Source organism: Suncus etruscus, chromosome 3 (assembly GCF_024139225.1).
Source record: "Suncus etruscus isolate mSunEtr1 chromosome 3, mSunEtr1.pri.cur, whole genome shotgun sequence".
Taxonomy (NCBI): domain Eukaryota; kingdom Metazoa; phylum Chordata; class Mammalia; order Eulipotyphla; family Soricidae; genus Suncus; species Suncus etruscus.
In genome coordinates this window covers 162012058-162025272 of record NC_064850.1, presented here as the reverse complement: position 1 = coordinate 162025272, position 13215 = coordinate 162012058, and the positions used below count along the sequence as shown (strand labels likewise).

General features: G+C 33.9%; 1 protein-coding gene across 1 annotated transcript in view; it reads right to left on the bottom strand.

Annotated features, from left to right (window-relative positions):
* The window catches only part of ASXL3 (ASXL transcriptional regulator 3), a 151558-nt gene that overhangs the window by 62036 nt on the left and 76307 nt on the right, over window positions 1-13215 (bottom strand). The window contains exons 7-8 of the mRNA XM_049769721.1: window positions 12501-12618; window positions 11450-11569 (exon numbers count right to left, since the gene is read on the bottom strand). Coding sequence (XP_049625678.1) covers window positions 11450-11569; window positions 12501-12618 — 238 coding nt within the window. The remainder of the gene's footprint in view (window positions 1-11449; window positions 11570-12500; window positions 12619-13215) is intronic.

Here is a 13215-nt window from a genome sequence, read left to right as displayed (position 1 = left end):
CTGACTGCCTGTGGATCATTTTTTCACTGTCATCCTGATACCTTCCGACCTGCCAGGCCATATGGGCTGCAAGCGCTGGGCTGGGGTGAGAAAGGCCCACCATCCATTTCTCTATCCACCCACCATAAGACACTTTATAATTAATAATTACAATGTAACACTCTTGAAAATATAATCAAATGAAATATCTAATCTATAAAATATCTATTATACCAGAAAAATAGTTTTTAAATCAGAATTTTAAATAGTCATATAGACCATTTAGGGTCCGGAGCAGTGGCAAAGAGGTAAGGCCTTTGCCTTGCAAGCGGCTGACCTAGGATGGATCTTGGTTTGATCTCCCGGTGTCCCATATGGTTTCTCAAGCTAGGAGCAATTTCTGAGTGGATAACCACTGAGCATCACAGGGATTGTCCAAAAACCAAACCAAACCAAACCAAAACAAAACAAAAAAAAAGACCATCTAAAAATAAAAATTTGTATTTTAGGGACCTAAGGTGTAATGCAGCCAATCCATCTGATACCAGGCACCACATCCCAGGTACCCTAAGCAGAATCAGAGTGGCCTCTGGAGGCCAACAAATATGGCTTCAAAATAAAAATATTCAGGTTTAAATAAAAAAATTAGTGGACATGGGCTAGAAAAGGATTTTGAATACAATATCAACCTGATGAAATATCCATAGTACAGATAAATAAGTAAACTGTGTAGAGAAGAAATATAAAAAATATAATAGCACATGGAATTACATGTCTATAGAATTCAAAATGAAAAAACACAGTAGATGGAAAAGTCAATATTTGAAGATTTAATGGCTGAATGATGTCTTTGAACTGAAAGAATGATGAGTCCTCAGGTAAAGCAATACACCAAATCTCAAGAAAAATAACCAATCATCTATCTGAAATACTAAAAGGAAATATAAAGCACCCTTGAAATAATATTGAGCAAGAATTTACTGTCTTTAAACAATAAGATACAAAAACCTAAGATACAGAAAGTAACAGATGACAGAGTATGTTCAAAATACTGAAAGAAATTAGGTATCAACCTAGAATTCACTACTAAAAGCATATAAAATTTTTCAATGAAAGCAATAATTTCAGAACATTTTAAGGAACCAAATGAAAATATTATTTTATATAATCTTGTTAAAATGACTATTAATGAATATTCTCAAAATATTAAAAAATTAAGGAAAAAATAAATGGTTTACAGAAGCAATCAGTAAGAGACTAACACTTAAGTAACTCCAAATAAACATTAACTAGGATAAATAAAATAACTGATAAGAGTGACAATAAAATTGCATGAAAGATGAGAATAGATGATTGTGTGGGACAAGAAAAATATAAACTAGTTCTTTTTTTGAACTCTAGAGGTAGTTATGGGAAGAAATTTAAAAAAAATTATAACTTAAAATTAAATTAAGAGGGGCCAGAATGATAGTGCAGTGGTAGGGCATTTGCCTTACACAGGATGGAGCCAGGATGGACCTCGGCTCAATCCCCGAAATCCATATGGCCCCCCAAGCCAAGATGACATAAAAACCTGAAGACTACAAAAAACTGAAAACAACAAATTTATATAGTTAAGTATCAGGCTACAAAATAAACACATATAAATCCATGGTATTCCTGTATGCAAACAATAGAAGAAATTTTAAAATAAATCCTATGCACAATTGTATCACAAAAAATAAATACCTGGGAATAAACTTAATAAAACAGGTGAATGACATAAAATACAAACTATGTATTACTGCTTAAAGAAATAAGACAGAGAATGGGAATTAAACCCCTGCTCATTTTTGAAGTATAAACCTTGTAAAAATGACAATCTTAGCAAAATACAACAATAACACTATACAGATATACTGCCCCATAAAAACTCCCATGACATTAAAAATTTATTTTTGGAGGGCCGGAGTGATAAGGGTGTTTGATTTGCATGTGAATGTCTCAGGTTTGATCTCTGGCATCCCATCTGGTTCTTTGAGCATGGCAGGAGTAATTTTTGAGCTTAAAGCCAGGAGTAACCCCCTAAGCACTGCCAGTGTGGCCCCCAAACAAAAATAATATGTTTTGACGTTTGGGTCACACCCATGATGCACATAGGTTACTCTATGCTCTATGCTCTGACATCACTACTGGCAGTGATAGAGTGGCCATTTGGGATTCTGCGAATTGAACCCTGGGTGGACACATGCAAGATAATTAACCTATCCACTGAATTATCTCACTGGTCCCACAATTGATATATTTTTTTAATGACACAGACCTGGAGCCAGAGAAATAGTATATTGGGTAAGGCATTTACCTTGCAAGTAGCTGACTTAAATCACTCCCCAAACCCCACTATTAGTATGATCCCTAATCACAGACAGACCACATCACCACAAACATACACATAAGACAGACCAAATACTGTTGAGACTTATATGGAGTAATAAGTAACCTTGAATAGTCAGAGCAATTCTAGAGAAAATATGGGAGATTTACTTTTTCCCAACCTTAAGTAATATTGTAAAGGTATAGTAATTTAAAAAGTGTGGTATTGGAATAAAGTCACACCCTCAGACCAATGGAAAATAAATAAGAGCACAGATAATAAATCCTCAGGTCAGCTAATCTTTGACAAAAAGAGCTATGAGCATAAAATAGATTAAAGAAACCATTTTCTACAAATAGTATTGAGAATACTGTTAAACCACATATAAAAACAAAAGCAAAACCTCAGACTCCTATCCCCATAATGAATAAAAGTAAATACAAAATGTATTCAATACCTAAATATCAGACTAAATCCATAAATTATACAAGAGAAAACATGGGAAGAAACCTATGTGATGCTGAATCCAGGGGTAACTTCAATGATTTAATGCCATTTACTAAATAAACAGAAGTGAAGATTAAAAAGTGGGACTATGTCACATTGAGAAATTTCTGTACTGCAAAAGAAGTGATGACAAGTATTTGAAAATAAAATACATACTGGTGAAAATATTTGTTACAACAAGCCTGACAAAGAGTTGATTTCCTATATATACATATATATATAAAGTACTGATAAATATTAACAATGAATAATCCTACCCAAAAAATGGGGAAGGGATGAATAGAAATGTCTTCAAATAAGACAGATGGCTAGAGATTCATAAAAAATGTTTACATCACTTATAAGAGAAATTTAAATAAAAACATCACAAAAATGCACACAAATAGTGTTGGTGTGCATCTGGGGAATAAGAAGACCTAATTCTCTGCTGGTGGTAAAGCCAACTAATTCAACACAAATAGTTCTCAAAAAACTAATAATTGAGGGCCTGATAGGTAGCTCAGTAGTAGGGCATTTGCCTTGCACATAGCTAACTCAGGATGGACCTCAGTTTGATCCCTGGCATCCCATATGGTCCCCCAAGCCAGGAGCAATTTCTGAGTGCATAGCCAGGAATAACCCCTGAGTGTCACCAGGTGTGGCCCCAAAATAAAAAAATAAAGAATTGAGATGCCATAAGACATAGCAATGCCACTTCTTGGCATCTTAGCACAAGGTCCCAAAAACTACTCAGAAATGACAATTGCATCCCTATGTTCCTCGCAGCATTATTTAAAACAACCAAAATGTTCAGGAACAAATAGACAAAGAAATCAGAATTTTCTACTACCTGGTTGAAACTGGGGATTATCTGCTGAGTGAGGTGTCAGCCAGAAAGATACAGATCAGAATGCTCTCTTTCTCATTTAAGGAATACAGAAACCTATATAATAAGGAACCAAAAAGTGATCCAAAGCAACAATATCTACAATCTTGTCTACATGAACCTTATCTAGGCAATGAGAAGTAGATAGTGGGCTGGGAATGGTGAGTAATGGAGTATGAAGTATAGGGAATAGGGAGTGGGGGAAACCCTGAGACAATGGTAAGAGAAGTAGGCATCATGATGGTAGGCCTGGTGTTGGAATGTGGTATGCATGAAACTCTGCCATTGATAGTATTGTAAAATCATGCTGCTAAAATTAATTTTAAAAAATATGACAGTTCCTAACATTTTTTGAGTCAAGATGAAGGGTTAAAAAGAAGTCTACTTGCAGTGAAATGTTCATTTGGTGGAAATAAAAACTGAGCAGACATGAATACCAAATCCAAAGTCAACGACAACAGAATAGATACCTAATCTATAATAAGCTACATGGGGGGGTCGGGGGGGTGGGAACAGTTGCACTAGCATTACAGGGGTAAAGGAAGGAAATGTGGGATGCATGCTGGGAACAAACGTGGAGGGAGGACAACACTGGTGGTGGGAATGCCCCTCACTCATTATCACTATGTACATCAAATATTACTGTGAAAGAATTGTAATTCACTTCGACCACAATAAAAATTTAAAAAAAAAGTCTACTTGATTAGTATATGAATTCCCTCAAATTTGAAGTGAGATAAAAATAAAACTATGAAAAGAACTGAATAAGGAAGCAACTTATTTTTTCAAATATGTTAAGGCAAAAACTAAAGATAGAAATGCCACAAAATAAAAAAAAATTCTTAAATTTTATGTATATTTAAATATTCCCAACATGAGGAGATTATGACCAAGTTACTCTGATGGAAATGTTGAAGAAATGAGAAAAATATAAAACTTTTTAAATGCCAGAGCAATGTAAGAGTAGGACTTATGCTATTGATTACCATTTAGTAAGATTCACAATCTTGAAATAGACCTAGAAAAAGAATAAAGAGATGAATAATCCTTTATGAAAAAAACCAAAAGAAGTTCTGTATTAACAATGTCCACTTAGGTGAAAATGTTTTATAATTTTGGAAAAGATCAAAGAAACTCACTGCAAAATTTGTCGTTACAGAGAATATTTGACTTCATTTTAATTATCCATACACACTTAATCTTAATTGGCTTAAGAATGACCCAATTATATCTGATTGTCTTATCTCATTAAAATTAACACTTCATTTCCCTACAGGATCTAAAGAGAGAAAGAGATGCAGTCATCATAGTCTAATCCCCTGGCACTAGAAAGCATATATAAAGTAAATGAGTTGAGAAGAGAAGAGAGAAATAGCAATTGCTAGACTGCCAATGAGAGATGATGTTATAGATGATAGCTGTGTATTAACCTCATGATAAAAGTAAGTCTGGGGGAATGTATCCAATCAGGGTCGGCATAACTGTCTATGATTTTGACCAAAGGCAATTTGAAGAACTTCAGATTCAAGAACTCTTGTTAAACCATGGGTCGTTTAAGTTTAGACTTAAAGACTCATTTTCCCCCAGATGGGAACATATACAATTTATGCATAACTTCATAAACACAGAAACATAGACATATACCCACAAAAACAAAGGAGACATCCTAGAAGTGCAAAGTTATCTTCATTTTTATCTTAAGTGTATCAACATAAATGATTTGCCTAACTCTCTATACCTCAATATCTTTAACCATAAGAATAAAGTCATACTATTTCATGTGTGTGCATATGTGTGAAATAAATGCAATCATTTGCATCAAAATCCCTAGACTACAGCATTAAATATAAATTAAATATTAATTTTCTTTTACAATCCTTCATTAAAGTGACTATCTAAAATTTCTACTATTTTTGTAGTCTGAAGAAAGTAAGTTTGGGTGCTAAAGACATAATATAAAGGTTAAATGGCTTGCCTTGCTTTTTGGATCACACCCGGCAGTGCTCAGGGGTTACTTCTGGCTCTAAGAAATAGCTCCTGGCAGGCTCGGGGGGACCATATGGGATGCTGGAATTCGAACCACCATCCTTCTGCATGCAAGGCAAATTTCCTACCTCCATGCTATCTCTCTGGCCCAAAGGGCTGCCTTGTATATGGCCATATGTTTATGTATATGTATAGTTGGCTTTCTGGCATTACTCATGGGCTCCCAAGCACTGTACCTTTAGTGGCAGCTTTGGTGGCTCCCTGATCATTATCAGAAAAAAAAAAGAAAAGAAAAAAAAAAGAAAAGATACAAAAAGTAACGTTTTTCTTTTTCTTTTAATTTTTCTTTCTTTTTTATTTTGGTTTTGGGCATATCCAGTGATGCTCAGGGGTTACTCATAGCTCTTACCTTAGGAATTATTCCTGGCAAATTGGGGGACCATATGGGATGCTGGGATCAAACTCATGTTGGTCACATACAATGCAAATGCCCTACCTGCTATGCTACTCTTCTGGCCCCAAAGCAGCTTTTTTTTTTTTTATCTCAACAAATTAGAGGGACATTTCTGAAAAAAATCAAAGAATAGTGGACTTTTAAAGAAAAGAGTAAAGTTTAAGTTAAATGTGAAATTCCGTTTTAAAAAGTCTATTGGTGAGCACAAAATCCTTTAAATATATAAAGAAAGTTTGGAGAAACTATGGAGATTATGGCTACAAAATGCAATCAGATGTTTACAACTGTATATCAGTTAAACTGTATATGTTTGCAAAAATATAAAAGTGGGAGGGACTGTAATATATCTCTTTACTCTTTATGCTATTTGTTACCAGATGTTCCATCCAAAGACATTAATATTATGATATAGTATCATAATATTATATAATATATAATATAATATATCATAATATTAACATCTTTGGAGAGAACTTCTGGATATGAGTGTATCCAGTGGAATGTTCATGGCTTTGCTTGTATGTTTTATTCATTTTTACTATACTAAAACTGAAATTAAATTAGTAATGTTAATTAAATTGGAATATTATGATTTTTCAAACATGCTCTGACTATAGATACATATTGAGAAATGTCAATGTTCATAAACACATGGGTAAAATTATCTTGATGAGATTTAGTGTTAATATTCAAATTTTAATTTTTCTTTTTAGCATTCATTTTAAACGTATGTATCATTTTATAACAGCATCAAATTTGCAATTCACCACAAAAGATTAAACCAAATAAAATCTATTGGAACAAATCCCAGAAGATGTGTTATGTGAGAAAATTAAAAACTCCTCAGAGACATCCTTTCTAGAAGCTGAGATTAGTTTAGTTGGCACTTTTTAAACTTCGGTCTTATAACTGGGTAGAAAGTCTAATTACAAACTGGCTTAGCTCAATGACTCTTAACTCAAAGAACTTACATTTTACTTAGAGAGAAACGTGAGAAATTAAAACAAAACAAGTGGTAAGAGAATATCATTAGACAATTTGTTAAAACATTCACAATCCATGCTCCCAATGCTCTGAAGACAGTAAGATAATAATATACCCCTGCCTGTCTCAGAAAACTCCATAGGGGAGGTTATAATGAGTTTCAACCTTTGTTAAAACATGAAGAGAGGCTATCAACACAACCTAATTAGCAGACAACCAGGCACGTCAAACTCCGTTTCCAGCAGGCATCTATATTTCATCTCACCAGATGTGGTTGCTACTGTCTAGTGTTTAGTGGGCTAATATTTACTAGGATACTAACTTTCAAGATATGATAATAAAAGAAGCCCTGAATAATATATCATAGCATCTGTTTTTATGTGTATCAGAATAGTGTTTTTTTTTTATTTCTTAGAAATGAAATCAGGACCAACACATTGTTTCCCTAACATCAACTAAGATTTTCTTTTTAGATAAGACTTTCTTTTTCTTTTTTACTTCATTCATTTTCTGTGTTAACATGCTGCCAAAAACATTACAGATTCATTACATGGTTATTTTGAATTAATTTCTGGTCTATGCACATTCAGAAATATTTCACGTTTACTAAATTTGTTATGTCCCCCACACTCAGTTATGCAACCCCAGATGGGGTCATAATCGACATTTTAGGAAACTAGGCCCTAGGCTACACATTTGAGATTCAAAGACTCAGATGTAACTTAAACCTTGAACCGAGCGGATATCCTGCAATTTGACAAATTAAATAATTGCCAAGGAGCAAAAGAGAGTGTTTAGGGGCCATGAAAAGTATTTTCTATCCTGTTAGTGAAATCTCATACTGGGGATGAAAATTTAGACTTACACCCTAAAGTCTGGTTTTAACAGGATTTAGTTTCAGAATTACCCATTTAAGTTAGGGCAGTCTTGAAGCACTTGTATTCATTCAGAATAGTTTCAACAGGTCAGAACATATATAGTTACCTTGCCCTAAGAAAGGTTAAAATTACATTTCTGAAACTGTGTGAATTAGATGTCTGACTCTTGGGGGAAACAGGAAAAAGAACCTGTTCACCTTGCCTAGATGTCTAGGGACAGTTGGGTGGCATTGGATGACAAAGAATCATTTTCCCAACAGTACATTCTGAGTCCAGGATAAATAAGTAGTTGTTCAGCCACTCACTGAACTCTCTAAGCTGCCTTTTTCATCCAGGGACACATGCTAGCACATTCAGTTACTTAAAATAGTTCATTTCAAACTTATACAGTACTGACTAAAAGACAGTGAACTTCCTAGACTACAATTATGTAGAGGAGGTCGATGTAACTAAGAAATTAAGGACCTAACGGCAAAGGAGAGTAGAATATACATAAATAAATCCTGGAGTACTAAATACCATCCTAATGCTGTAATGCTTCACAGCACACAAAATCTTTTACCCAGATTCCTAAGGTCATCGAACATGAAAGAGATTACTTTCTAAAAAGAGAATTGGGTTACTGCCTGGAGATGGTTACATTTAAGGTTCTTTCATGATACATTTTTTTTTCAATGTTCATTTTACAGTTCTCGGTATAACTGACTTCATTTGCAAAAATGAAACATTCAACCCTGCTAGTTCCCAGGACAGTCAATCAGTCACAGTTCCTTCCCAGTAATCACTTCATGTTATTTTTGACAGAATTTACCTAAATTGACACATTTTTAATTTGAACTTCTTCCTCAATAGATTTGACTTTACAGGATCAGCCAGGGAATCTGAGATTAACTTGCTTCTTATGAATAACCAGAGTTCCTACCTTTCACATACTCATCACTTCAGAACACTAGGATACTCTTCAGTGGTGCGTATAGGGCTACGGTGTAGGATCGGTCACTTGACATTGAGATCTTAGCTAAGATTAATGGCTGAGGCTTTGGAATAACCATGTCTTTACTTCTTCTTTTTATTTTTTCACTTCTATCATCTAAGTGGTGATTTTCCAAACCTCTGGAGTTCAATTTCTTTAGTTTTAAAATGAAAGCCATTTGTCTATGTGAGTATGTACTAAATGATATCACTCCCATCAAAATACCCAGACCAACAAAATCCACATAACTTGATCTTTCTAGTCCCGCCTCCCAACTAGAGGGGGCAATAATGGAGGCACCAAGACCAAACAGTTATAAGCCCACTAAGTAATTAACTAGACACAGAGGGGACCACGCATTCTAGCAGCCCCTGGGGGGAAGAGTGGAAGATATAGGAGGCAGAATAGGAGTGGTTGTGGGAGGACAATTCGGTGGTGGGAATTCCCCTGATTCAATGTAAAAATGTACCTGGAATATTACTGTGAACGATATGTAAGCCACTACAATTAAAATAAAAATTATGTTAAAAAATACCCAGACCACAGGATTAAATACATTCAGTGAATATTAGTTTACATTTGGGTTACTTTATTTTAGTGGCTTCATGATTTTTTTATTATTTTTGTACTCTAAAAGAAAACAGGTTTTCAAAAACAGAGAAGTATAGGAGTTAAAAGGCTTGTTGTTTATCTGGCCACCCGTGGTCCAATCCCTGGCATGCATATCCACTGAGCATTAATAAGAGTAAGCCTTGAGCATTGGGTGTAATCCCAACCAAAATAATAAAATAAAACCTGGTTTTAAAGAGCATAGTGTCCTCATTTATCATCATTTATATTTTCTAACAAATTAATTTAAATACTGATGGTTTAGTATATAATATGTAATATATTCCAAGGCATATAGGACTGGTAGATATCAACAAACACAAGTCCCAAAACTGAGGACTGAGCACAGAGATCCTGAAAACATAGTTTCAGTCCTGAAGCTAACAAAGTAATTAAATAGGGAGTTCCCCAACCTTGAATTTTCTTGCACTCATGATTGAGCATGGCAGTAGTGAATTCAAAGCAAAATGCTTTGAACTCTGAAGTTCAAAGGTCACTGACTTTCACTTAGAGTATCAGAGCATACAATTACAAAAGGGTAATTAAATATTTTAGTACATTCGCTAAATATCACTCTGATGTTTGCCTTCATTTCCAAAGTGATTCTTATTAAAATAATTAAAAGACTCACAGACTAGGGAAACAAATATTGACATTAATATATATATGCATAATGTAAGTGTATTATACAAAAGCATACTATATTTACTTATATTTAGGCTATAAAATTGACTTTATATAGCCTTGGGAATAATGTAAAGTAAGTCCATTATGATGTTAATGATGTTATGTTATGTTATGTTATGTTATGTTATGTTATGTTATGTTATGTTATGTTATGTTATGTTATGTTATGATGTTAAAAATAAAATTCTGGTTTTCCAAAGAGCTATTATATTGGGACAGAAAAGCTGTATTCAAATAATTTTCATTAAAAAGTATGCTAGCCAAGATTTAACAAAAGTCTTGGTAGATAGCAGGAAATCAATATTTTTGCTAAAATATTAATAGGTTAAAATATTAAATTTTAAAACTTATAAATTTAGAATATAATATTACTCTATGTTGTCCAGAAAGAGGTTGGATCCATAATAAAACTCAGGTCAATACTTTTACTGCAATTTTTTCTATTTTAAAAAACATTACAAGGATCCAAATCAGTATTTATTTAACATGAAACAACTATGAGAATGGAATGAAGTCAGTCTAGGTATCCAATAGTCAAGACTTATAGCATTCAGCCTAAGATACATTTATTTTCATATTCTAATTTCCCTTACTACTACTGTTGAGCTTCAGATAAAAATTTATAAAGAAGGGAATCTTCAGAACCAAACCTGATATATACTTGCAAGTCTCAGGGACAAATAGTCACATTGCTTAACAATTTTAGACTATTGTTCAGACATATGCTACTGGATATTTCATGCAGTACAGATGAAAAATAAGGCAAATCAGTTTACTGCAGCAGTTCCTAATAACAATGTGCTCTCCCATTCAAGAAACCCTTTATAAAAGTTTCATTTCCTCAAGTACAATATATTCCAGTATAGTGAAATCAAGATGCAGGAACAAATCATTGCACATTAGGCAGAATCATGACTTATCAGATAATTATATATACATATATTATTTAAATCTTGTCATTAGCTGCTATTTCATTCAATATCATTCAAAAATTTAGCAATATGCTTGGTGGTAACTATGTTTCCTTAATTAACATCATTTTCATATAGATAACTTGGAAATATTTTTCATTTTTTTTGTATTAAGATGACTGAGAAATTTCCATGATTTTATTCCCAAAATAAAACTTTTATAACTTATAAATGTGAAGTGCCACAGTTTATTGAACACTTACCTAAACCAGACTTTTTTAATCGTTTTAAGTGCTGACTTGTTTGTTTTCCAGTGGGAGATTTTTGCCCATGTTTCATTTCTTTATCTGAACTGTCTGCTTCACCATTTTTAGATTCGGATCCTAAAAAAAGAAATAGTTATTATGTCATTATCTTCCTCTTGCTGTCTTTGAACAGAAAAATCAAAAATTGTTTTAAAAAACATAGATATAATCTCCTTTTCAAAGAGTTAATAGAATACCTTTGCCCAGAATCTGATTCTTCCACTGCCTATGAAGAGGAATAAGCCCAATAAATCAATCAAACAGAACAAAAAGCATGAACAGATGGCCTAATAGTGAAGTAAAAAAACACATTCACTGATCTAATAGCTTTTAAAAGAAACACTCAAATATTGTTTAAAAATTCACAAATAAGCTTCAACAATACTATGCTATTTCGAGATGATGCAGGACAGAAACAGGAAGATGAAAAAAGAAGAAAGGTTTGAAGAAAGGGAGAGACCATACATTTATAAATAAGAAAAACAAATGCAAACATCAATCTACAATAAATAGAATGGTTCATAGCTGATAAAATGACAGAAGGTAAGTTAGAAGAAAAAGTCAGTACAACACTGAGGCGAGAATATGTTGCCAGACACAAAAACTAATAGAGAATTCCTGATTTTACTGAAGAGGATGGGGGAAAAAAATCCACACTCACAAAACTGCTTTTGATGACATTACACATCAGCATTTGGTCCATCATTAAAGTGTAACATCCAAAGGCCAAAAGAACAACAAAAATTTCACCTAGAATTTCTATAGTTTCTTAGGTCCATTGACATTAGCCAATGAAGCCCTTTCAAAATGAGTAAACAGCTATCGTAAGCACAAAACATCCTATTATTGTTGACTCACTGAACGAGTCAACAGTATTAAAAAAAATTACACTAAAGCACGTGGAAATAGTATTCTGTTTCAGAGGAAATTTCTGACATCTCTGTCAGTGAGGATGTCTCCTCTGGGAAGAAACTGGTCAAGCATAAGTTATTTTAGGTTTTTTTTTTACCTGAAGGTGAATCCGACTGCTCATCAGACACCTTTAATGGTGTCAAAACAACACGAGGAACAGTCTTGTTTACCATCATTGAGACTCCATTTCTTCGTTTCTGCTGCTGTCTCAAAGCCTATGAAACACGACAATAAAATATAAAGATAGTAAAAATGTCTTCCTCTAATTGAATTAAATGTTCCAATTGCCGATCATTAGATAAAACCTCTTCAGAGACTTCAATTGCAAAGAGTTACTAATTTGTCAGAATTCTTAATAGTCACCTTCCTGCCATTTTCCCTCAAAAGCTTAAAATCAGGATTTGGCAGAGTTGAAGCCTGAGACCGTTTTCGGTATAATTCTGAAAACAAAGCAGCATTTCAAGTTTTATTCTGTCTTAGCAGTGTGGCTTGAGAGCCCAAGGAATTTGAGACCATGACTCCCAAGTAAAATGAATGTAAAATAAATGTTTCAAGACCAGGATAAAAATATATGTGTCTGCACTTCTCTTGCAGGTGCGTGCTCTCCAGTGCACTGCTCAGTCAATCAAGTTAACACCGAGTGTCATCAGTATGTACAGCAGGTAAGGACTACAGTATTGATGCACTCACTCAGCCGTGGGGAGCGCTGCACAAAATCACTGAACATGGCAGGAATCATTTATTTCTGTGAAGGGAATCAGTCCTAATCTTGGAAACCTTGCAGCACTTGGCTTCTGTCTGCTTGACTTTGG